Consider the following 27,473-nt stretch of genomic DNA (forward strand, 5'->3'; position numbering starts at 1 on the left):
ATTTCGGGAACGTTTCCCATGGGAAAGGCCACGGGCACTTGGCCATGAGTTTCCACTTCTCCATTCGAGCAGCCTTCAGGTGAATGATTAACGTGTACTGCAAACAGTGCTCATATAACCGAGAAAATGAGAAAAAAATAGAGTAATACACACCACGCTGCTTCAGCCAAGATTTAGGAAACACCAAATTAAAGAGAAGTGACGTCCAAAGAGTGACCCATCTGTCTGCGTGCACATTAGAAAGAGATTCAAAGCATCGAGCTGAAAACCTTGCAGTTTAGTAGGGCCCAAGCTCTGGCCCTGACTCTGTAAATATTTACAAAAGCGATACCTATGGGAAGGTAGAAAACCAGAAGTTTTAAATGCTTTTATAGCTTTGTGTGCCAGGATGAGTGGAACGGGCCTTTTACCCCTCTACTGCTCTCAGACAGGCAACACCTGCTGCTCTTTTTCTTTTTTTTTCTTCTTTTTTCTCTTTTTTCCTTATTCTACAGTTTGTAGATTTTAAAGCTGCCAGGACAGGGAAACAATTATTTTAATTAATCACTAACCTTTCTACTTTTTTAATGTTTCAGGCATGCTTACCAAAATGAGAAGTGGATTTCTCCCTAAACGGAGCCAGACAGAGACTTTTAAACCCGAAGTGTGAGCACAGAAGGGCTGCACCAGAAAAGCTGAACCCATGGATGCCAAGTGTTGAAGATTTGGAACAAAACCACTTTCTAACCACTTTTCCTTTGAGAGAAGGGGGAGGAGTGGAGGGATGCTGCGGCACCGAGTGGAGATGAGCATTGCTCCTGCCTCACTGGGATGCTCTTGGCTGCCTGTGGCCCAGCTGCCAAAATTAGAAATGCTGAGCTGAAACCCCAGGCAAAGCCCAGAAGTATCGTGGCATCTGCCTATCAGCAGGCTCACGGGGCATTTGTGGTGCAGAACAACCTGGTAAAAGGCTTGTTTCATCCGGGGCTGGTTTGGTACCACGGTGGGGTTGGTTTGCAGCTCCTGTGGGTGCATCTCATCGTGCTGAAAACCTGTGATAGATGGACTTAATGCAGGATAATGCAAGTCATTTGCTTTTGTTTGTTAATGAGAAACCTTAATCTTACATTAATTATTGAGCTGACATCTTTCTCTACACATAAAGCTTTGGCACGAAGAAGCCAGCCCCAATTTGTCTTTGTTCTGCCATCACATTACGGTACAAAACCTTTTTAATGCCCTCAACAGAGGCTGCACAGCACCTCCCAGCCCCGCTGTTGTGCTGTTTTACCTCCTTATGCAATTTCCAATGCGCTCGGGTTATGCAACAGCAATAAACATTCGCCTGGGCGTGCTGTAAACATTTGTAGATGGTATTAGTCCGCTGCGAGCCGTGTTGTTTGGACCAACTCGTTAGCTAAAATAAACAGGCTGCTCCGAGCCCCTTGACTGGGCTTGCTGGGAGTCAGACGAGAAGTTTTTAATTCATGGTACAGGCGAATCCGATCGGGTTCCTTCCCTCTATTTACACGCAGCGCCCTTAATCTTCAACAAACGCCGCTTCCCAACCACAAATGTTTTGGGTTTCATTCCACTGCAGGCACACCATAAAAGCACTGACAGCGCCGGGTCAGGCCCGCACTCGAAAGATGGATAACGCTATTTACGAGCCTGGATATGGATTTTTTTTTCCTCCCCCGAAATAATTACAGCGTTAGACCCAACTTAACAGCTTCCTACCTATCCATGTAGGTGTACACATGCAGACAGATGTATATAAATATCTATAAAAGCCAGATGGTATTAAAACTTCATTCTGCTTCTCACACGGGAGCAGCTACATATTAAAAACACAAGCGCTCCACTCAAATATCATCATGTCCAAATTAGCTGGGGCTTGGTGCTTTTGTTATGCTGGAATAAAAATTAAATTACAGAGGATGGTGTGGAGGAAACCTTGGAATTGCTCCATACCAGCTCGGGTGCTGCTTTTTGTCCTGTGCCCAGCCCCGAGATGCTTTCGGGAGGTGACAGTGCCATGAGCTGCAGTCCCAAAGCCTTCGACCAGGCAGGGACCCACCTTGCACAAAGTTTGCTCTTGGCTTTGATGTGGGAACGTAGCCAGAAGCCACCGCAGCAAAATCTGAAGAAAAATGGTGCTCTTTCCAAGAAATGAGTGAAGGAAGCCCCTGCATGCTAGCATACCCCGAAAAGAGGATGCAGCAGCTCTCAAAGCCTCAAAAAGGGCATCTGCTTCTAGATAACAACTTCAGGCATTGATTTTCCCTCCCTGTGAGATGGAGCCCAGCAGACAAGCACGTTGTCCGTCCTTCTGGACCGATCTCCACCGACAGAAGCTTGTAAAATATTTTTTAATGAGTGTTAAAAACGAAGAGCTTACATCCCCTGCAACATGAGGCATCTTACCAGGAAGGCAGCTGAGTTTCCAAAGCACTGCAACGCCGAAATCCAGCACTCTGAGATCTGGACCCTGCCCAGATTTCCTTGCTATTAAAGCCTCACTGCAGGACAAATATTTTCCTACTTCACAGCGAAATTGCTATTTACTGGGACTATTTACCAATTACCCTTTAATAGCTGAGGACTAGAACACGTTTGCACTGATTTAATAACTGCCAGCCACCCACCACGTTTACAAACAGCGGTCTGGGTGGTTCCCACTTCTCCGAGCTCTTCTTTTCCCTTAGCTGATGGCAGGTTGTAAGATGATGAAAGGGAAAAAATAAAAAGAAACAACATTTAAAAAAAACATAATTACTTGTTTCTCACATACCTGTCATTGCTCTACATGGAAGAGGGAATAATTTTGTTTATTTACCGTTCCAGTTTTAATTAAGAGAAGTCTTTAGACCTACAGCTTGCATAAGATGAGGAGCAACGACTGCTTCAGAACTGATGGAGACCAAAAGCAGCAAGATTGCAGCGCTGCACGCCATGGGCTTAAGTCTTAAACAACCTTCACAGGTGTTGGGGTAAAAAGCAAACACCAACATCCACCAAAATTGATCCGATGAATTTCCTCAAATATCCTGGGCTGTGATGGTTGGATTCTTTTTGAATGGAGCTGCCAAGAAGCAGAGTTGCTTTATTTTCCGTGATTTTTCAGGGGGCACAACAAGACCGTGATGCTCATCAGAGAGAGCTCCTCTCCCTGCTGCCACAAGTAGAGATTAATTTTTTAGATATAGGCTATACTTAAAATATGTACAAATATTTAAATCGTGTGAAATTAGGATTACAAGTAGACCTAAATGATTTTTCATGAGAAAGATCTCACTCTACTGCAATATTTTTCTACTGGCAGGAAAAAATCATTACCAAATTAGATAGCCTCATGTTTTAGCAAATTGTTTTAGCTAAGAAGTAAAACACCACAAAAAGGTTTTGGCTAAATATTCTGGAAAAATATCTTTTTTTTTTTTTTTTTTTTTTCCCATTTGGAGAAATTTTTGTTTATATTCCAGGCTTTTTTAATTAAAAAGGTCTTAAATTGAAAGCGTTCTCTTAATGAGAAGCAGCGTAGCATTTAAATTTGGGGCCACACCAGAACTATTTGCACCCTGGTAGGTGGAAGGAGCTTTGAGGACAGTGAACACAAGCCCTGAAACGCCGCTGATTTCTCAAAACCAAGTGTAAGCCCTCCCCTGCAAATGGGTTTTAAATTGGTAAAGTAGGGATGCACAAGGAAATAAGCCAGGAAACCAAACTTTCTCAGCCTTGTGGCCATAAAAGATGTTTGGGATGGAAATGCCAAATGAACCCCCAGCCAAAAAAGTCCTCTCCCCAACCAGGCTCACCTACGATTTGAGGCACAACCGAGAGCTCAGCCTTGAAACGGGAGCTGAAGAGGAACCCTGGCCCTATTGGAATCCATTTGCAGCACAAAATCGAGCCCTTGTGGTGCCAGAGCCTCGTAAAAACCAGGTGAGGGAGAGAGTCTTCTGGATCCGCTGGGGAATTAATTGATAACTGGCCATTTTTCGAGGTGACACGGAGCCCTTTTCCAAGTAGGAGCACGGGTGGGGAGTTTCTGCCGGTGTTACAGCCGAGTCACTTCATTTCTATGCTAAATACTCTGCCTGGATTCAGAGGGTTCAATCAGAAGAGGCTGCTGGGGTGAAACAAAGAGGAAATGAAACACAGCCGCAGATAACGTGTCTCGGGAGGGAATGGCAGGGTTAAGAAAACACCAGGGGAGCTGTGAATGAATGGAGAAGAGCTCACCTGCGCGGCCCTGGCCACACCAGCGGGCTTCTTTTTCCCAAGCTCAAGCACAAAAAACCATGAACGAGTGCTAAGGTGGGAGAGGAGGTGGTGGGAAAGGAGGAAGGGGGAGGAGATGGGAGCAAGAGCAAAGCGTGGGGGGTTTGGAGGGCTGGAGAAATCGTTCCCAGGCTACCGGTAACTGGACTGGATGGAAATCACCCAAATTCTGCAAGTAGAAATGTAAATAAAATGTCTGCACATAAACATTGACTTGCCTGTTTCTCTGCACTCCTGTTAATGAACACTGCTCCTTAATTTACTGGATAAATGTGGTGTATTTCTCGCAGTCCAAAGATCCAGAGATTTCCTTTAATCAGAGCCCAAAGACACCCCATAAACGCACACCCCACGCATTGAAACCACGGGAAACCACAGAAAGCTGGTTGGACTTTTAGTGTGATCCACCCTTCAAAAGGTGAAAGCAGCTGGAATTAAAAAATGGCAGCAAGAAAATCTCCAAAACGAGCAACACCGATGGTCTCGTAGCCCCAGATAATCGCCGGCCCCTTTACCTAAAAGATTTCTGAAAGTCTGCCGGAGTCCTAGAGCAATTTTTCTTCATCTCGGACAAATTTCAAGTCTCTGTGACTATTATCTGTGGGATGTTTTTAAAAGCACTTGCTCATTTGTTTCCATATATAAAAATATCCGTCCTCTAGAGTTCATAGGGTCTATAGGATATATGCAGAGCCAGCATTTCTTCCAGGAATCTTTACGACCATTTTTTATCATTAGCTCCACAGCATCCCCGTGTTTGTTCCTGACACTTTGTCCCATAGAATACCTCTTAAATGTCCACTAATAATAATAAAAAACACCTTGATTGTCACCATGAGTTCATGTAACCCAGACTTCTAAAGACCTCCTTTCTCGTTGTTCGTACCAGCACAGGCAGGTTTGTCAAAAAACACCCCGTGAACTCTTTAAGCCGGGTCTGAGAATGCTGCACGCCGTCCAAATTGCTCACTCAGAGCAAATCCCTGAAAAATAATTACCAAAAAGCATTACCCCGAGATAAAAATGCTTGAACGCAGTAATATGATTTGGCCACGTTGCAGCCAGCATAATTGAATTTTGGGATGTAGCCGACGCCGTCCTCAGCCTTCTACGTCTTCCTAATCCCCCAACACAGCTCCAGGCCCCTGGGGATGTTCCTCACCCACAAAATTCCCATCTCTGCAGTTGTCCTCGCTGAGCTGCTGCTCCCCAGACCAATTCAACAGTCCTGATCCGTGGATGTCAAAGGCTGGGGAGTTTTTTAGGGTTGCCCAGGAGCAGGGACTAACCCCTCACTGATTCTCCCAGGGCGACGGCAATCTGCTCCCCGGAAAGGTTCAGCTCCAAAAAAAAAAACCCACAAACGACCCTACAAATAGCAAGGGGCTGAAATGTAGCTACACCTCCATGAGATGTATGCGGCACACGATTAAGAGATCAGATCCTAAGATAGGAGAGGAGCAGAGCCAGCAAACACGGCTGTTATCGCAGCCCGGTAATAAATATTCACAGCCAAAGAGAAGGGGAGGGGGAGGACAGCCCTCTGCTTACAACTGGAACTGGACCTAAGCTTTTGAACTAATCAAACGAGGTAAACAGCACCATAACGAGTCTTAATCAAATCTTATCTGGCACAAATACTCCCCTGAGAGTTGTAGATATCCTAATTATGAGACAAAACGCGTCCCCGTATAATTAAGTGGAAATAGGATTAATTGCTGCGGAGGCCCCAAGACCTTCCTAGAGCCCAGACCTCAGCACAAGAGGGAAATCTCCCATCAGGAGAGGAAAAGTGTTTCAGCCCTGAGACCAACTCCACGGCTCGATGCAATCCAAGGGTCGAGGGCTTGAGAGAGACACGGAGGTGAGCAGCAGAGGTAATTCCAGTCCCCCAGCCTCCGGGTGTAGGATTCAGGCTGAAAGGAAGGGGTGTGGAGACCAAGGGAAGAGCTTCGCCTTCTGCTTCCCCTTATTTCTGCTGGACGGATCTGTGGAGACGGGATTTGATTTTATTTTTTAATCCCTGATGGTTTAAAGACAGCGCCAGAGGTATAACCAGGCGGATTCTAACCTTTCCTTCAAAAGAAGCGAGCGAAACGAAACAAAAAACCCTAAGCCCTTTAACAAAACAACCCAATTCTTTTCTTCAATGAAGAAAATGTGTTGTGGTGATCAATTACAGTCATTGTAGAGCAGCTAGCATTTATCAACTGTACACAAGCACTCGGGTTTAAGCTGTATTTTTCCCAAACTTTTGATCGATCCCTGCTCCCTGAAAGACCACAGGGAAAAAAAAAAGTCTATCGCAGGGAGAGGAAGATCAGAAATAACCCGCTGAGGATGCTGAGGCCATGGCTCAGGCTGCCCAGAGGAGCTGGGGGTGCCCCAGCCCTGGCAGTGCCCAAGGCCGGGCTGGATGGGGCTGGGGGCAGCCTGGGCTGGGGGCAGGGGGTGGAATTTGATGACCTTAAGGGTCCCTTCCAACCCAAACCCTTGTGTTTTTGTAGGATTTTACGATAAATAGATGCTATACACACTGCACAGCTCCTCAGTTCCTCTCAACCATCCGATTTCAAAGGATTTGGGATCTCTGAGGAAGAGGGCAAAGAGATGAATACACCTATCCACAGGACATATCCTGGAGAAACCGTATTCCCAACACTTATCTTCCCCTTTCCAACCGATATCCACATATGGGTTCACCACGGGAAGCTCCGAACTCGGCCTCGTGCACTTTTCTGTACATCTGTTCTGAAATGACCGGCACCCTCAGGACGGCCCGATTGCACAAAGGTCATTTTTGGGTGCCTCTCCGATGGCTTTCTGCCTGGTTTAGGAAAAAAAATGAAGAGAACAAAGCTCCAGGTGGTTGCTTAGCAGATGTCCACGGGGAAAAAGCTTCCAAGAAGGTTTTGGGAGAGGCTGTGGCTCAGCCCAGGTCGTGTTCGATGGCACGTAGAGGTCGACGGGTCTTTGGGTGTTTAAGCAGGCTGGCACTGGGGCAATGTGGCAAGAATGAAAAATTCCCCAGGGAAAAACATGCAAGTGGAAGCATCCAGCGATGACCAAAATAGCTTCGTCAGAAGAGAGGCAAAATTTAGTCCTAACGTGCTTGTGAAATTATCTTCCCCTTCCGGAGCGATGGAGAAAGAAAGGGGAAGGGCAGTTTTGCTAAGGAAAAAGGACCAAAGAGCAGAGAGAAATCCCCAAATGGGACAGACTGATGGGCAGGCATTTCAGAGAGGAGAGGAAAATAAAATGCATTTCAAGAGAAAAAGCACACAAAAAAAAAGGAAGAAGGGAGAACGCCTCTGGAATGAGGAATTTCAGTGCACTCCAACAGATCGTAAGAGGTTAATCCAACCACACTCGTGGGGAAGCTTTCTCCAGTTTGTGTAACTCCAACCTTTTAATCCCTTTCTTCTTCTAGATGAGCTGTCCTCTGGTTGCTTTACTGAAAATGGGAGCTTTCCATGCCTGAGACTTCATCAGCACGGCAGCAACCACCACATAAATCAATACTTGTTGCAGCTGCAAGCTAAGTGCACTGACACCTCCCCAGTAATATATATTTTAACTGTTTTCTCTTTTTTTTATATACAATCCCCATGTTAGCATGAAATGCTTTCAGACATGGTACCAGAACACATTACACATCCTGATTTGCATGCTATGGGGATGCTGCCTTGTTTTACGAATGACATACATCAAACTGCCATCCACAAAAACGCCTGAATAGTTGTTTTTTTTCCCTTTTTCCATTTTCCGAGTCTTCTTTTTCTCAATAACACGGAGGTGCTGCAAATTCCTCCTTCCTCAGCTGGGCCTTTCCAATACGTGTTGGCTCCGGCCAGCTCCCCAGACATTCTGTCCAGGATCTCTGAAGGACAGAGCTGATTCAGGTGTCTCCTTGCTTTGCTTTACTTACCAGCCAGCAGCTCCTTGATCCGAGCACTGCTGCCCCAAAGGGAAAAGGTCGTCCCAGCCCTCCCCTGCAGCCTAAATGCACGGCTGTAAATTTTGCACAAACGCCCATCCCATACCCACCCATCAGTAATCCCAAATCAACTGGTTCCATTTTAATACGCAAGGAATCCTGGAAACGTTTGGCTTTCAGACAATGAAAAGAATTATCATTGTATTACAGAAGACAATGATTATTTTTTTCAAGAAAGTTTATTTTTCTGCAGATAGCAGGTGTGGCAAAAATCTCATCTAATTAACGGTCCTGAAATTACCTTAGTAGTGCCACTCCTAAGGGCTGAAGCTAGAAGAAGGGGCCATCCCTAAGAAAGCCAGAAAGCTCACTGAATTCACTTAGTAGCTTTTCGCAAAGAGAAAATAAATCTATGTTGTAAGTAACTTACTCAACATGCAGAGGTCGCAAACACAGTGTGGTAAAACAGACCATGCTGAACAGTGGGAAGATGAGGGATGTTTTAACTGCAGCTCGCTGTCTAGCACCAGAAAACCCGAGAACTGCATCATTTTTCTGTCTTAGCCTTCTACCAAACACTGTGAAACACAGCGCAGAGAAAAATATTCATGATCTCTGCCTCTTCTGAGCGCTGCTTGGTGTTTAGAAGGATGTGCACATATTACTTTGTATTTGCTTCTCGTTAGTTCTGAGAATTGCATGTTATTTTTTTCCTTCTTTGGTGCTTTATGAATCACCTTCCTGGCTGCGTGCTTCCTGCCCAGCGTGCTTCCCAACCCAGCTCTCTCCATCCCTCCGCTCCTGGAGAAGACCATTGTTTGCTACAGAATGAGCCTGGCTTTGTTTCTGATCCCGCTTCTCTTTTCTTTTTTAAATATAAACCTTCCACTTCTTGGCACTTTCCGTCTGTTCTCGGCCAAGCTCTGTGGCTGAGGCCCAGAAAACTTGCAAATTTGTCTCTTTTTCGGTAATTCTCTCAAAAAAGCCAACCTTCTGCTGGGCAAAAGTCCTGAAATGCTCTCAAATTTCTTCTCTGCTGTATCCATATGGAGAACAACTGGCACGTTATCCCTGCCTTCGTGTTCTCTGTATCATTCACACAGGACCACGGCCTCATTTCTACTGTTGAGACCCTTCTTAGCCACGACTATTGCAACACTTGCTTTGAAAAGTTCAAACTTTCAAGACCTCAACAACTCAAAATACTCCTGTCAATTTTTGCTCTCCTACCACCTCCCCCAAGGAAATGCCATCTTGCTCAAAAGAAAAAAAAAAAAAACAACAAAATAAAACAAAACAAAACTGGCCCAAGCTGCTTTCCACTGATTTATTGGGTTCTGTTAATTATGGCTTCTTAAAAATTCACAAGCATTTAATTTCCGGAACTGATCTCATCTATACTATTTTTGTGCAAGAACCTTCTCCTCTGCAACTTCTTATCCTGATTTGATTTCTTTCTGGTTTTATCTTCCTTTCTCATGCTCCCTGTCCTTGTGTATTCAATCATTAACTATATATATACATCGAAGTACTTTGGAGTACAGTCTGTGTGAAAGAGGTTACTCAAAACAAAAGGCATTTTAAAAGATTTGATGTTAAGAGAATATATTCTGGATTTATTTTAAAAAAGAGAGGCTAACAGTTATCACACTGGTGGGAGGAATATCTTCACTCCATATTTTCTAACCTCTTGAACTGTAAATCCCATTCCTAATTACAGCAGGTACTCCGAACATCTAGTGGCATGAGAAGCACTTAACTGAAATAATTACGGTTCTACAGTTTTAATTAAGCAACCCACTCAGCTGAAAACTAACAGATTAGTTCCTCTTGCTTGCAGTAGGTTTTTTTTGAAGCACTGGCCAAGAAAATGGTTAGCTTTACCAACCTAATTTTTAACAGTCAGATATGAAGCTCTCCTAACCCTGAGCAGGTCCGTAACCTTTCCAAAAGTAAGAGCACAAGGAGATACAAAGATCACTTCAAATGTTTTCCCAACAACATTACAAATATGTATACCCAATAACAGCAGAGCAGAAGCCCCATCAGCACGTGGTAGTTCCTTCTAGATACGATCACTATTTTCTGCTATCAGTTCTTTCAGGCAGAAGGAAAACTGAGATTGTTTTTTCTCTGCTTACGACCAAGCCCCTAAACAGAGAGATTCGTGACCTTTGCACAATAGCAGGAAACACAGCAAGTTTAATCTCCCTTTATCAGGAGGTTTTTTAAAATACGATTCTTTTTATCTTGAGTCTTTTAATAAGTTGATTCGGTGATTTGAGACGTAAGAAATCAAGGAAACGCGACCTCTTAAAATTCCCTGGGTTTCGATGCTGGGAGCTTACACTTGCACACACAAAATTCAATAGCTGTAACAGAAATCATTCTGTAGTACGAAGGTGAACATGCCAAAATGATTTCTTCCTTACCTCAGCCTTGCGAATACTCTCTCTGGCTTCATCTATTTTCTGCTCCAGTTCTGCTCGGGTTTGCTCAGACATCACAGGCCCGTGGCATTCTAGCTCTTCAAGCGTCTGTCAGAAATAAGAAAATACAGCCCAGATGTAGGAAATGCTGCCTGATAAATATTTATGACAAGTCACAGAAAACGCTGTTTGACCAGGTTGGCTGACGATAGCTCCTTCCAGGAAAAAAAAAGATGACGACCACGGAGAAACACCATTTAAAAGCACAGTACTTCAGGTGGAAATTCCATTTAGGAGAACGTTTCAATATTTCAATGAAAACGTGACATTGTGGTATGAATCAACTCATCTACACCTTGATATTTACGTGTTTAAAATGGACGTGCTGGTCCGTGTTTATGCCAGGTTTAAAAAGGCATCCGAAACACGGAGTGGAAAGGTGCTATTAGGATTACAGCCCTGCTGCAGTGGAAACCCAGGCAGGTTTGCTGCATTTGCAGGAGCCTTGTGTGCAGAGAATTTGCTGAATCACAGAAGACACGCTGGAGTTTCTTGCCTTTAAGCACATAGATGTTGACTGTACCAGTCCAAATGAAAAACAGCAAAGGGATGCGGTTGCACAAATTGTTATCTGCAAATCTGTGACTGGTTCAGTGACTGCATTTTGTGTTAAACGGTCCTTGGAGACAAAGCAGGAGCACCAGGAGCTAGGACCAGAATTCAGGATGCTCCCTCCTTCCTCGGAGGTGAATTTATTCTGTCCTGCTTTGGCTACAGACTGCCTGGGGCTACAACTTCTGCTTTTTAGCTGTGGAGTGCCCCAGGTTCAGTAGAAGACAGGTAAAATGGCAAACCTGTTTCGGCCTTCTTGCTTGGTGCATTTTTCTGGGAATTTTGAGGAATGGCTCGAATCCACTCTGTGGGCAAAAGCTCGCTAAACGCTGTGCAATATCATAAGATATTATAGTAAAGCCTCGTGACCTCTAATTAGTAGTCTACACAAGTTGGTCTTGACCTTAGCAAGTGAAATGTGTCACATCTCCTCAGGCAGAAGCCAGCCACTTCCCCGCTCATCTCCGAATTGTGGCAGTCAGGATGCTTCCATCTCACCCTTCGGTGAGACAGCAGCACGACAGCCTTGTGACAGGCATTTAAGGAGCTCTGCGACCCAAACTGCTTTTCTCCTGACTTTATTCCCGTTCCCCATCAGTCCCAGCTGCATTCCAAAATACAGCCACCTAAAATCCCAAACGAGGCGCTCACGATACCGCCCTGGGTTACCTGCAGCAAAACAGAAGCTGTAACTTCGGATTTATACGGGAGTAACAAAACGTACTGACGAAGCAGACAGGCTGAGGAGCTGCAAACCTGGCAGTTTGAGCATACTTTACCACGAAAGGACAGGATGAAAAAGGCAGTTTGCCTCGAGAGACAGCCACCACGTAAATAACTCTGGGATGCTTGCAGCAGCTCCTCCTTCGTGCGGTAAGGAGCTGCAACAAATCAAATCTGTACACGAGTGTTTTCCTCACGTACCCGCTGACTGTGGACGATGTTTTTGTGTTCCCGGGCTACCCGGGTAGCCCATTTCCGAGCCTCCTTGTTGAGGCTGTGCTCTTCGGTTGTTCCAGTTTCCGATTCCAGTTGTCGACTCTGCAACAGAAAACAAGCAAACGAGTCGTGACACGGACCCGGGGCTGCCTCTGGAGATAACGATGCTATTTAGTTATAGGGTGACTTTATCTTACATTTATCAGCCTGGGATCTTGGTTCATATAAAACAAGAAAGATTCAAGAAAAACAACTCCCTTCCTTATGAACTTTGCTTATGAACACGCTGCAGAAAGCCAACTGCAAAAGCAGAGCTGATAAGAATTCACAACTCACTGTCTCGGGAAATCACCGAGCGGCACCGAGAGCCAGACACGGTCTCACTGCAGTCAAAAACACTCCTGGTGAATAAAACCGAGACACTATTTCACCAATAAACCACATCAAAGAAATGACAAACAGCTCGCCAGGGAAGCCACCACGTATCTAGACTAAACGTGCACCATGGAAAGCAAAGATGAAAGTTAAATGGGATACACGTGGCCGTTTAGGCTTGTTCTTTGTGACAGGTCGTCAAATCGTAATGCCATCAAGTACCTTAGAAGAGCACAGCCATCTCCAACAACAACATTTTTGATACTCTTTCATATCAGGCCTGCTTTTATTGTGTGTCAGTAACAAAAAAGAAATAATTTCTCCCTCTCAAGAAGTGCCAGCTGAAGAGAAAGTCGATTTCTACGCTCAACAGGTTGAACTGAACCCCTTTGGAAATCCAAAGACACATATTCCAGAATTTAATTACTGAAATCACTCCCAATATTTCTATAATGTCCATTACTGCCACTGCAACTACCCCGTGTGTTGCATATCTCAGCCTTTAGGATGTAAATCGTCCTCCAGCTTTCTGTTAGAAGTACGTTTTCTGATATTCCTTCTGTACCTGTGACCGATCTGTACATATTTACTGCACCTGGACTGCGTAAGGATAACTCAATTCAGGATAACTCAAAAAATAACTCAACTCCTTTCCATGTGTGGCTTGTTTACTCATGCTCATTTTGCTACTGAGACAGTCACCGCGTTCCCTTTTATCTCAAGTCCTCTTTGGACTGATAAAATCTTGCACAGCCTTTGAGAGCAACTGAAAAAAATCCCCTAATGAAATATTACTCAATAGGAGAGTAGCAAAAGGAGTGAGTGCAAGTGATGCTGCTCCAGAGAAACAGAGGTTGTGTATGCACAATTTCTTTCTCTGTTCCCTCCTTGGCTCAAAAGATGGGCTTTTTATCCACCAGGTGTGGTCTGAGATCCCGCAGGCAGGCAAAAGTTGTTTTTGAAGGAGATGTCCAAGGTCAGCCAGCTGGAGGAGGGTAAGGGAGCTGAAAAACGAGGAATTATTCCCAGGACAGGTGAGAAACCTCCAGCTGCTGCTGAAATAGAGATGGGGCAATCGGGTGTTTTCACAAGGAAAGGGATATGACTCGGGTCAAAGAAGAAAGACAATTTTAATAGCAATATATGGAATTGGAGGAAAATGAAGAGACACGGGGAAGGAAACCGCAGGGATTTTGAAAGCAAGATTTTTGTGCCTTTGGATTGCAGAGAGGCAGTGACACTAACTTACGCTAACAGGCTACCAGAGGATTTAATTGAAAATGAGGCAAAAATTGGTTCAGCTTATCATTTTGTTCAGCTAAGCTACTTTTCATCAAAATTGAAATCTGGCCTTTATTCTCATTCATCCTCTTATTACAAGAGAGCCGGGGGTTGTGGATTCGAGGGGCTGTGAAGGAGATTTCCAGCGGTGGGGGCAAGCGAGGGAAAGGAAGACAACCCCTGGACTACCATGCACAGAAACACGTCCCTCTAAATTTCAGGGCTCTGAAAGAGAGATGACAATCCTGGGGACTCCTGGGCCACTTTCTGCATGATTTTCAGGCCTGTAACTTAGCCAAGAAGCTTGTAATGCTTTGCCTTGTCCCCACAAAATGCCTTAGGCAGGCATTGCTCAGCATCAAAAGGGGAGTGGAGGGGGGAAGCATCCCTGTGCTGCTCGTAGCAAATAAAAAAAAAATAGGGGGAGGCTTTTAAAATCAGGTTTAAGATGCCAAGATGTGCTAGCTCAAAGCCAAAACCAAACATTTCCGTGAAATTCACAAGCTGGAGTGAATAGAGCTCGTGTGAATGACATTGTCAAAGTAAAAGGAAATATCAGACACAGCGTAGAGCAGCCAGAAGAGGAGGAGGGAAGCTCTAACCTCCAGCAAGAACACGTAAGAAGGCAAAGCTGTGTGCTGAGCAAAGACCAGACAGGTGCAGCTCCCTTCACACCCTCTCTCTGTTTACACACCAAGTTGCCTTTTGCCTGCTTTTATCGAGGTGGCTTTATATAATCAGGGTTTTGCATTGCTGTTTGAGCTCTTATTTCCTTCTACTAAGTAATTGCAAACCATAAGAGGACAAACACAAAGATTTATATAGGCACATCCAATCCTTAAGATAACATTTGACCTCACTTGTGTTTTTTTTTCAGGCTTAGTGGAATCAGCAGTTTTGTACGAGCTCTTCTTTCACGCCTTCCATCTGAGCCTTAAAGGCTGCAAGTCTGAGCAGAAATGACATTGCTTCTCCCCTAAAAAGGATTTCTTAATAGGTCTTCAGTGTTCCCGTTGGTCTTGCTCCTGCTCAGCATCTCATTTCCATGAAGGAAGGACACAGGCTTCTTTGCAACTGCTCGATAACCTTCTGCACGATCCCAAGCGTGGTTTTGGTTTTTAATCTATTTATCAAAAGCACTTGACCAGAAAAAAGAAAAAAAAAAAAACAAACGCAAACTTTGTGGCTACTCTTAAAGGCTTGTTAAAAAATAAATGAGTTTTTATTGCATCGGAGTGGTTTTATTAGCTACTCGTAAGGCAGTGCTGTACCCACACAGACCTCACCCTTGCTTAAAGGTCTAAATATAAACAATGTAAAATGGAGTAATAGAAAGAGTTGTGAAGAAAGCTCCTGCTGTGGTCTGTGTGGAACATCAGAAATACAAGGAAAAGCAGGAGACAAGATCTAGAGGCAAAATTTAGCCTCCCGGGGAAGGAGATGACTCCCAACCTGCACAAGACGAGGGAGAGTGGAGGAAATGCCTGGTTTGAATACTCGGCTGGATGATGGTGCAAGGAGAAAGGCTTCAACTTCACCAGGACCTGGAACTCTGCCTGAATAAAGGAAGCTGGTAAAGCAGGGATGGACTTCACCTGACCTGCAGAAAGACCACCAAGCTGCTGGCACCTCAGGAGGCTGTGAAGGAACTTCTGAGCCAAGAAACAGGAGCAAGCTGAGTGCCATGGAGGAATACGAGCTTCTGGAGGGCTTCAAGGATGATGTGAGAAGTCTGCATCCTCAGGTAAAGATAGCGCAGATATCTTTAAAGATAGCAAATATCTTTAAAGATAGCACATCATATAAAGGGAAAACTGACTGCCATTCAAACAGGCACGAAGAAAGGAGTGAAAACTGAGACTTATTTACTATGGACATAAAAAGCAAGTGTAGGGAAGAGGTGATGGAACTGAATTAACCTGTCCTACCCAATTCCCTAAGCACAGATTTACTGGGCATACTAGAAATGTGGTGGAAGACAAACAAATCAACATCCATTTATTACTCCAGGATGCAAAATATGTAAGACTAGAACACAAGAACAATCTGGGGTTTAATTACATTAAAAAAGAAATTATTGTAGGGCGTTACAGGATCGGTGTGGATTCAGACACCCAGGTCCAAACAGCAAGAACACAAGGCTGTGTTTGCACCAGTCTCCTGCAGCATCACCAGACTGCTACACAGCCTTAAATTAGTTGCTTGCTCACATGCTTTCAAGACTGGAACTCGGTAGCAGCAAGATGTCCAGTGACTGAATTTAACCTTGTCCAAAAGTGAGGGAAAACAAAACCACTTACCATGGCCAAGGAACGAAGGAAGAGCCAAAAAAAAAAAAAGAGCTAAACATAGACGAGATTTCTGCTGGTCTCTCAGGGCTTAGATTACAGTGAAAGCAGTGTTTAGTGCTAAAAATTCAATCAGTAAACCAACAGAAAATGCTAGATGACTCCGACCAGCTAAAGAGCTTAGAGGCTAGCCATGCTATGCTGTTTCTTAAATTAACAAACACATTTGGTCTGTAGACACGTCGGCCTCCAGCTTTGTCTGAAATGTTGTTACAGGTGCAGCAGTTGCCCTACAACAGCACCAAACACGATGCTTGCATTTATTTTTTATGTAATTATATCTGGATGCAGACGGCACATGCAGTTTAAGGAACTAAAAAAGAAGTCAGCTCTTGAGCCTAAAAACTATATTTTTCTAGCTGAAGACTAAGAAAGCTCACTTCAATGAAAGCAAAAAGGAGTAACATTTATTCCATGCAAGCCACTAACACAAAACACACCTAAAATCACAGCCGTTTCTTTCAAAAAGCTGAAAATAAGAGGTTACCATGCCAATGCGAACTTGCAAGCTCAACCTTACAATCAGCACTTCTGGGGAGAAGGAAGGGATATGCATGACATTTTTCACACAACTGATGGCTAAACATAGCAGTTTAAGGAAAATCGTGAGTCAACTTTGGGGCTTGTTTCTTGTATTACAGTGAAACTCAATTTCTTTTAGTTTAACCCAAAGTGAGCTAGGACTGGCTTGGATTTCAGTTTTTTAGTGTTACAAACAGGACACCCACCACTCTTAGAAGTAAAGAATATTAACTTACAGTTTTTCTTCTACTCAAGTATAAAAAGGGACCTATTCACAGGTTACATAAACCTCTTATCATACGTTATGATAAAGCTAAAAACCAACCCAACCTACTATTTCAACTCATCACAGAAGGTAGCTCCAGGATATCTGAAGAGAGAAAGAGGGAACTGGGCCTTTCTGCCATAATCTGTGCTGAAAAACATCCCCAACATGACTGCATTTTCTTAAGTACATTTTATATAGCAAAATATTTGATTCCCATATCTGCTTTTTTGTTTTTATTAAGACTAGAATCTAAAAGTAGCAGTTTTTGTTAGCGGTGATCGATATGGATTTGTTGTTTGCAGGGCCTGATGTTTCATATTAGGCCCATTTGTTACATAGCAAGGATTGAAACCTACAAATCTTATTTTTAATTTTATTCTCATTTAAAAGGTTTTAATCTTTTCACTGAAATTGATGCCGATATTAGGGTGTAACGTATTCTTTTGCTATGGTGCCTTTCCTTTCTCATCCTTGCATTACTCTGATTTGCCTCAGTTATCAGCTGTACCCACATCTAACTTTTCCAAAAACCTATCATACATTCGATTATAACAAGAAATACAGAGAAACTGCTATCATTAAATAACCAAAGGAGGAAAAAAAAAGAGCTTTTGCTTTGACCTTGACACAGAGAAATTGATTTCGCAGATATTTTCCATAAACAACAGTCTGTTCTTTAAGTGGCCACTGCTTTCAAGTATCACTTCTCTCGCTTTCACCAATTACTGAGAGCTTTGCTCAGTGTTTACTGACTGTAAAAAGCATTAAAATAAAATCAATTTCAGTTTACGATACTTGAAGTAAAGCAGAAGCTAGGGTAAAATTGAACGCGGGGTAAGGCAGCCGGTAACCCCAGGCTGTGGGCTTTGCGTTTCCTTCAGAGTGCCCTTTCAGTACAGACCTTGGACCTCAATCCTGAATCTCCAACCTTTTTTTAAATTAATTTGAGGAGGCTCTAAGGACCAGCTGCAGTCATGCCAGAGGTGTATATGAGTCAAACTGAGGGGGATTCACAAGCCCAAAGTGCTCCTGTGCCTGGTAGGCCTCCTTTGGGCCTATCCAAACGCTCCCATGCCTGGATGGCTGATTTTTACCTCAGCAGCAACTCCCAACACTTCAGGTTGGGAATGTTCAATCGTCACTCCTTTTGTCTAATTAGCTTCAAAGATGTTAGAGGTAAAAAGAAATCACCTTACTCTGCTCTGGCATTAAAGCCCAGACCACTCTCAGTGCAGAGATGGGAGCGCATCCTCTGGACCCCTTCCCATGGGCTAGCGTCCGCTTATATTTCTTATATTCCAAATTTACATTTTTGTATATTGAAATATTGATGTCAAACATCAAATATGTACACTAAATAATTATAAAAAATGTAGTTATTTATAAAGATAAGGTGGTTTAAAATATTTAAATACATTTAATATTAAATAAGCTTTAAATAGGTCTTGAAATATTTAAATATATTTAATATTAAATGCCGAAATGTGTAAATACAGAGAAGAGAAACAAATAGTCCTCTCTGCCTCTATATGAATGTGCAGAACCCCTCTAAAATGAAAGCCTGGCAAAGCAGAGCCCTCAGCTGAGTCCTCGTTCCCACTTCCACAGTGATTTCCAGTCACTCTCGAGCCCCTGAACACTTTGAGAGCTGAGAAAACAGCCTTGCCACGAACAAGAACGGTCTCCTTTTGTAAGCCAGGCTGCTCAGAAATTCAAGAAATCCATCTGTGTATGGCAGAGAAGTGAAATTATGCCTTGTTCCCACCACCTAGCTGTAAACCTCGCACTCCATCCAAGTGACGAGGGGTGAGGCTGTAAAACCTTGCACCCATCTCACTAAGATAATAAAATATATAAATTAATAGTATCATAATTTAGATAAAATAATATATAATTTAATAATATATAATTTAATAATATATACTGTACTATACTATAATATAATGTAATTTCTCTGCACATTACACAGAGAAAAAACTATTTTTTATGTTGATAAGCAGCCATACAAGTAATTTTTGGCTACATTTTTTACTTGTGTGCTCAAAGAAAATACCAGCATCAGTAATGTACGGGGAAAACTGCAGTCAGGGGCAGCAGGCAGCTAAAAAACAGGAAAGGGACCTACCTCGAAAGCTCGGTGTCAGCTTTCTGTGGCCATTATCCTGCAGCACTACAGACGCCCTTTTTGCCATTTACCCCATTTTCTCACCTGATAACACACGGTTCAAGGAAAAGAATCTTTTCCAAGCAGGAAATATCGAAAAGCTGGCTCATTTCCTTTACGCTTGGCCCTGTTCTTCTAGCCACGCTTATCTCTGAAGCACGGGGACGGTGTGTTTTCAACTCAACTCATTTCTGTGGATTTAATAAGCATCACTCTCCTCAGGGGAGGATGTCGGATGATTAAACTGTCATTCGGTTGAATATAGCAGCCCCCATGTCAGGGCAGCATGTGCTATTATCTCTTCTTGGGAGGCTAAAAGTATTTCAGAAGATCCTTTGTTTTCTTTTTTTTTTTTTTTTTTTTTTCCATCTTGTAAAAGCCCAATCCATTTTGTGAATTCATTTATTGAGAGGATTAAAGCTGGTTGGGAATTTATCAATTATTTCTTGCTGAATACTTCTGAAACAAACAGCTTCCTTGAGGGATCTTTTTTTTAAATGAATTTATGTCAGTGAAAATCAACTGAGAAGCAATAATTTAATAATTTAACTATTTTAGTAACATTAATAAATGTACAAACCTAAGGTTAAAACAGTTCTTAGATTCTGGAAAATAGCTGAATGACATAAAATATTTTGTAGCAGGTTTCTCTGTGTGGACCTTCAAGAGTCCACCCATCAGCCAGTGCTAGGGGGACACTGGGGGAACAAAAGCCTGAACATGCTGGTAGGATGGAAAACTATGTCATACCTATCCCTTCCCCCAAATAGTCTCTTTTGGAGGCTCTGGCTGCACATTCTGAGAGTATTTGGGGAATAAATCGAGCTGTGGTGTTTGTACCTGACCCAAGGATTGCATGGCAATACATCCTATGTTAGTCTGTCAACTGCTCTCCCTCCATAAAACAAAATTTTAAGATAGACCCTGTAAAACTGGAATTTGCCAAAGCATTCATAGCTTTTCCTGTAGGTGAGTTCCATTTCAAAACTGTTTATAACACTCTCCTTGCCTACGATATTCGCAATTGTTACTTCTTCATTCCGATAATACTTCCTATTTATTCCAAATTTGGACCCCAGTCTCACTGTATCAGGCATTTAGTTTGATTTTTAAAATTTGTTGTTGAACAAGGTAAATATTAAACATTTGATTAGATGTACAAACCACTGTACATGTATTTCCTTCAGTGTTAGTGTTTAATATGAAAACTATCATGCACATCCCACAAAAACTAAAAACCAACTGATAATCTATGCAGGTCATTTACAGAGAGAACACATGGCAAAAGAATGCTTGTCGATTGATCTTCCATTCCAGTTTGTTCAATTCGTTACAAAACATGCAATTTCTGACAAATTTGAAAGCCAAATCCTGATCAAAGCCTTTCATTCTCGAATAGCGACTAAATAAGAAGTGGTAAAAGCGTAACCTGCAATTTTCTAGGCAGGATCCCGTTAGCTGAGCATAATTATTTGGATCATGAAGTGTGTATATATTTTTTTCTGTTTGGTGTAAATTGGTTATAGCAGCTAGGAGCTCAAAGAATGCAGTGCAATGAAGAAACACAGTAATTTGACAGCCCAGGGGGGTTAGCCAAGTAAAGAAGTCACTGCACCAGATGTACAGAGACAGCTTTAGACATGTACGACCCATTCACTGTCTTCTAAAACAATCCTGCAGCCAAGCAGCACGCGCAGCGCATGTGTTCACTGTCAGGCCACACAAGTGCCATGCCAAAGAATCATGTAATTTTTCATGTTGAGGACTCGAACAATAGTGAATTACAGTTTTATTTTACACGGGGATGGCCCTCTGGAAAAAGAAGAGAATTAAATTAGTCCTGGGACTGCATTTCATCAGTGCAAACTAACAGCCTCCAGTTGTTATACAAGCTTCCCCGCTCGCACCGGAGAAGCAGCCAATTATACACATCGCTGTCGCGAGCTGCGAAATTTTAATTCATGCCCCCAAAAGATCAGAATATCAATTGCTAATGCTGTGCAAGTGCAAAAGGTAGGTGCGATGCGATCCCCATAAATAACACCGCTTTCTCCTTCTTTAAGTCTCTTTGCAAAAAAAGCTTTTTTTTTCCCCATTTTACAGACATATTATGCATTCTGTTGCCACCTCTGCAGGAGGAAATTTGAACGTCCCAAGCCACATGCACGCCAGGAACAACACAGATGCCACAGGCTGATGACAGATACTACCAGATACCTCTGCTATAGTCATTCGCATAGCACTGACAGGTGAGGGCTCAATGTCCACCAGCTGAACCGCGTTAAAACTCTAGATGCGGAGATTGCACAGAGATGAAAACACACAGCAGCAAAGGTTAGAAAGGCAGCACGAACAGCTAGAAAGATTCTTCTCACTGTATGACAAACAACCTAACGCTTTATGTGAATAAGGGCTCCAGACAAAGGAGCTGGAAGAACAGCCAAAAATCATTTACATTTTGTTAAAAGGGAAAGAACAAGGGAAACGGTGTTACAGATGTTAATATTTCTGCAAAAATCATGCTTACAATGCTACGTATCCATTAGGAGAACTCTTCTATTTGGTGACCCAAACTGGAGATCATGACATTTTCATCCAAGTCAGTTTATTAAGGAATTTCAGTAATATAAAGCTGCACAAGGTTAACTTCTCTTTAGTCTAGACAGATTTTAAATGGCTGTTGCTTAAAATAACATTAGTGGTGTCGTTGGGACATCAATTCACTTTCTTTTAAAGTGTTGACTGGAAATGTATTTACCTACTGTGATTTACTCACTTTTAATATCATTAATGATTGCTTTGGAAGCAATGTATGTCAAAGCATAATATTTTCTGAGACTTTTTGGAGTACAATATTTTAACAGTGTTCTAAATCAAGAACTTATATGCATCTATAGATACTCCTTGAGTAAATCAGAGGAATATGGACATTGTATTTGGCATAGCATCACACTATTTGTAACCCAGCATTAGAAAACGTTTTGAGAACCTCACCCACACAACAAAAAGCTAGCAGAATATAGGAAGTATCACGATGAAAGCAGAGAAACACAGGACTGCTAGCCACAATCTGGAAACAAAAAAGATTCAGCTTTTCTGTGGATGACACTGAGCCTGTCTGATGCTTCGTTACCCACCTACCGCAAGCAAGGCTGGGGGAATCAGGGTTTTTGTTCCAAAAATACAGCACGAGGTTAAAACAGACTGCTCCACCAGTGAGCGCTTTCTCTCACCCATTTATAACAACTTTCTTAAAAACAGAGCAAGAAGAAATAAATGAAGGAATTCAGCGGTGTTCTTACAGTGTCGCTGTCACTTGGTTGGAACTGGAAGGGCTGGGGTTTGTGAAACACTGAGTTCTCCTGTAGAAACAGCTGTAGATTGTAGTCCCGCACCACCTAGAAAATAACACACGCCGGTTAGGTTGGTTATTTTACAGTCTTAAAAGCATGCAACAAATGCTGCTAGAGTAAACTCAGTGCAGTTTCAAACAGAGACCAAATCTGCAGCAGCAAAACCTTGAGCACAACAGAAGGAAATATAAAACCTGGCTCCGGGCAGTACTAGCCACAGGTATTCAGAAGCGACTGGTAGGACACACACCGGGAGACAGAGACCTAAAACATTTCTGCCATGACCCAACGAAAAATGTCACAAAGGCAAAACGGGGAAAAAAAAGCCAACTACCACGCAGAGAGCCATGTCGTATCCCTACCATAAATATTTTGCTCTCCTCTTGTAGGTAATTTCTTGTAGGCAGCTCTTTCTTAAACTGAAATGTCTTATCTTTACACAAATTATTACTTGCAGGAGCTGGAAAGACTATTTGGAATAACGCACACAAAATCAGTTACAAAATTAATCTCTCCATATTAAATTACTTTCAGACAAAACTTTAGTAATTTGCATTTTGCTAAACCAAAGCTACTTCGGCTACCCAATTTGTTTAATGATCTATTTCACATAGCAGGGCACGCATCCCTAAACAAATCAGCTACATCACAAGTTGCACATATTTACAGAGAAAACCTCAGTGACTGCAGGATGACACAGAGCATCGCCAATTTAACAACACTACAGAGTATTCAGTGCTTCCGCTGATGGCTGTGCACAAACAGCAGCAAATTATAGAAATGTAGAACCAAACTGAGGCTTTAAATGTGCAGAAGTCTCTAATAAAGATGGCATTTATCCATAAGTGTCAGCAGCGTTGCACATGGCCAAGGACACAGAGTGAAATTGTTGTAAGCTGGTAAATGGGACATCTCTTATGTATTAAAATGTTGATGCTTGCAATGCAGAACTGCAAGGAATTAATCCTGAGTTAACGAAAGAAAAGTAAATAGTCCTCCAGGGCCAATAATGCACTAATTTAAAACAGTAAACTACATAATTGCTGTTCCAATTGGAGTAGTTTAACGTAAACGCATTGAGATGCACAGAGATGGACAGAGAAGGCAAACAGAGAGCCTGTGTCAGGGATCACCAAACCCAGAAATTCCTAAAGCACTGAAGGAGGAACCATCTGCAGCTTCAGAAGATGCCGAGCACTGATTATGGGATCGCTAGGATGTGGTACAGGACGCTACCCCCTGACATCCTTATTTGCAGGGCACACTTTTCAGCAGCAGGTTGCACCAGATCCTCCAACACAAAACCCTTCTGCTGTGCAAGGCAGCCAGCCCTCCGTAACTGAGGGCTTGAGGGATGTGGACAGATCCAATTCTTCTTTATTTTCTATTAAAAGGCCTCAAAAAAGGCAGAACTGCGCCTAGCCAAGTAGTCCGTGATAAATTCACTCTATACACCCTTTAGATTTAGTGCAGATTTTTGTGCCTGAGGACAACTGTGCCACCACGACATCAGACCTGCTGTGTGCACGTCCTGCAGATTAAAAACCTGGAGCATTATCCTGTAATAATGACTAATCATGAGTGTTCATTATTAATTATAATAATTGTCAGATATCATAAATCTGATAACTGTTAAAATAAAAAAGACTTCTAAGCAATACAATATTCTCAGGACCAAGGGGCAATTTTTCCAAAGGGATTTCTTGTTATTCGGAAATTAATTCAGTGTTCTCATGGAGTTTCTTTACGAAGCCAATGTCTGTTGGCATTTTTAAATAGATTTGAAATCAAATGGTGAGTATATACCATGTGCAGGAATAGCACGTAGTCAGACACAGGCATACATGAAATGATCTGCCCTAGGCTGGAGAAGATTCTTGAAATTTTGTTACTTAAACCAGCGAGTGGAGCTTTAAGAAAACAGTCGTTAGAAAAGCAAATTTTCCCAAAGGAGAAGTGCAAGAAGTGCAAATCTTGAGCAAGACTGTTCGGCTGAAAAGGAACTTGAATGACTTTTTCATTTGCTCGGTGTCAGACAGCCTGGGTCACCCCAACCTCTCAGTAACAAAACCTCCAAATTTGCAGCAAACAGCACCAAGATAAATTGTGCCAGAGCTTCGTTTTGTACAAAAAGCTTGTTTCTGCAGTGTTTTCCTGCCATGGACCATCAGCAGCTGCTCTGCGTTTGCTCCAGGGAAGCAGCTCGTCCTGCCCTCCATCCAGCACACACAAACACACCTCAGATGGCGAGGAACAGCAGAAGCTTTCCCATCAGTGATATTTTCTAAACGCAGCTTGGCAGTGATCTGGTATTTAAAACTAACAGAAAACAGGTGAAGCACTGAAAAACCCAATAAATATTTAAAATCTCTGCTCAGATGGCAGGCTGGCTTTTCCTCCAAATGACTGCATCACTAACAAATTTGTTGGACTTTTACCACTCAGGCAGCCTTTAAGACACACGCATAAAAACTCTTTTGCTAAGCTCCTCGTCTGGATTCACCTCTCCTTTTTTTGAGCTGGTTCCTGCAACAAAGACCCACCAGAAATGCTGAAGGTTCAGGAGAAAGGGTGAGGAAAAGCATGTGTCTGTGGGATAAACCTCTAATGAATGTGTTTAGCATTTCAGAGCAAGTGCTAACGCAGTACAAACTTTTCCTCCCTGCATTCTTGAACAGCAAGGAGAGAAGAAAATTGGGGCCGAAGAGCAGTTGTAAAAATCCTGTTGAGACCTGACAGCTGTATTTACGTTTTTGTTCCTTCTCCAGGCATTGTACTAACCTAGTAAAGCAGAAACAGAAGAATTTTGCTCAAGCTTACACCACGGAGTTGTTGCTGTGCCCAGGAAGGCAGACCTGCAGGTTGTGGCTGCTCGGGGGCTTGCTAACACGACTGTCACAAGCTCAGTGTGACAAAGGTTTTCCTGTGCCAAGGAGCCACGTGGATGTGACAGTTCAGCTGGATCACGGTGCTGGTCACCAAGCTTTTAACACAACACTGAGAAACGAGCTGGGAGTACGTAGGTATTGCAGAATTGGTTAAAAGACTCAAAACAGCATTTTGGGGGAAGGTATTTTAAGCCGACCCGGATGATGCACTGCAAGGTCCTTTTCCAAGAGAAAATAAAAGAAAATTTCCCTGTCCTCACTGCCAAGTAAGTTCAAAGACTCCCTAGAACGAAGCCAGTTTTTAATCCACTCTCATTACACCTAATAAGGTGCACGTTAGCCTGCTTGCAGGTGAGCAAGGAAGGTGTTAAACATGTTGGTTTTCCATAAGTCTCTGCATAATGGGCTCTGTCTCCGTGCAGGTGCTTAAGGGCTACGTACAAAGGAATATTATGACTGCACCAAGGCAGCTCGTTGGAGCTCAATGGCATTTTTATTTTATTTTTTTTTAGCCCAGCACATGAATTATTTAAGTATCAAAATGATCCTGGAAGCGATGGCATATTTCAGACTCGGGCTGCTCGACAAAGCAAACAAACCACGTGTATGACAAGGCTCTAATCTGCTTTCTGTAGTTCTCCATTCAGCGGAGAGAACGGCGTAATATTTTGGGTTTGAGTTGACAAACAACTATTAAAAAACGATCCAAACAGTTTGGTACAGCTTCGCTGTGACGGATGACTAATGCTGTTCCAGATCACACAGACCCTCAGCTGCAATTTCTCTTCTAAAACATGCAGAGGGAGGGTAATTAGACATCTCTCGGTTGCTGTTCTCCAAAGATCGTTAACCGTGTAAGTGCACTCATGAGAACACAGTCTGGGTGGCAGCAGGCAAAACTCTCTCCAAGAAAACTGTCTCGTTTCTTTTAACTTAATACCACTCCGGAGGAACCAAAAATAATAACCCGTCAGTTCTGTCATTATTTTGGAAAGAAATCTTAAGCCCGGGACCCTACGTATGCTCGAAGTATTCGGTTACAAAGAATCATTCGGTTAAAACTTACCCTGCTGGAAGTCTCCAGTAAAAACTGGAATGTGTTTTGTACAGCTTGGCACGCCTCGAGTTCAGTCCTGCTGAATGCCATTAAATAATCCTTAAGGTGATCGTACACGTTTCCATCAAGGGCCTGTAGGAAGAGGGGAAACATTACAGAAAAGCAGTTCAGAACATGATTTATTGATATAATTGGTTAACTTTGCAAGATGTCCATTGAAAACCTTTTTAAAACACGTCCACCCAGGCTTACTGGAGCTTACTGGGAAGGTGATGGGTGGACACGTTTCATGGCAGGGCATTATTCCCATCAGATGGCACCACAGAGTGCTAATCAATACCTGCCGCTGCACACCTTCACAGAGGAGCATCAAGTGCACGGCAAAAATTTATCACGAGCTTAATAATTACCTGAGGGCAACATCAAGGCTCAAACTCAGAAGCCCTGCTGTAGCAAGAGCTGTAAAATCCCATCGCGTGGCCGAGGTTATGCAAAAAGTTCAGTGCAGGTTCTCTACAAGCACGTGCTGCTTAGCAAGAAGCCAATAATTTCACTCAAGTGTCACAGATGTCGCTTAAAGTCATCATTAAAGTCAGCATTAAAGTCATACAAGGTCATGGAATGGACCCGATTTCAACTGATTTGAGGGTGCATTTCTAAATAAAGTCACATTTGGTTATTTAAATCGTTTGGAAGTCAAGGAGGAAAAAATAAGGTGAAGTTGTGAAAACCTTAAGAAATAGCTTCTGTCCCTACAAAATCAAACCCACATTTTAAGATGAGGCTAAGAGACGGAAAATGGACAAAATCTGCTCCGAATCTGCTCAAAATCTGCTACTGAGCATGAAGCTCAGCACCTCCTAGCCCAGGCTGAGTTGTAGCTCCCACCGTCAGCATTAAACCCGCCTCTCATCCCAAACAAATCCCCTCCTGCGAAATGAGGGCTGTAGGAAAACAGACCAGCCTGGGGGCACGCCAGGCCAGCAGGAACACAAGGATTTCTCTACCAGCACCGGGCAGCATCTTGGCCTCCAGGC

At 42.9% G+C, this 27,473-nt stretch overlaps 1 protein-coding gene across 3 annotated transcripts in view; it reads right to left on the reverse strand.

Moving 5' to 3' along the window:
- Positions 1 to 27,473, reverse strand: part of FCHSD2 (FCH and double SH3 domains 2) — a 136,145-nt gene that overhangs the window by 12,618 nt on the left and 96,054 nt on the right. For 2 of the 3 annotated variants that reach the window (XM_032188308.1, XM_032188317.1), the window contains exons 9-13: positions 26,446 to 26,568; positions 22,441 to 22,536; positions 21,356 to 21,427; positions 12,166 to 12,282; positions 10,633 to 10,737 (exon numbers count right to left, since the gene is read on the reverse strand). In XM_032188308.1, the coding sequence (XP_032044199.1) occupies positions 10,633 to 10,737; positions 12,166 to 12,282; positions 21,356 to 21,427; positions 22,441 to 22,536; positions 26,446 to 26,568 (513 nt within the window). The remainder of the gene's footprint in view (positions 1 to 10,632; positions 10,738 to 12,165; positions 12,283 to 21,355; positions 21,428 to 22,440; positions 22,537 to 26,445; positions 26,569 to 27,473) is intronic. The other variant, XM_032188328.1, reaches the window with a different exon arrangement.

This window comes from Aythya fuligula, chromosome 1, assembly GCF_009819795.1.
Source record: "Aythya fuligula isolate bAytFul2 chromosome 1, bAytFul2.pri, whole genome shotgun sequence".
NCBI lineage: Eukaryota > Metazoa > Chordata > Aves > Anseriformes > Anatidae > Aythya > Aythya fuligula.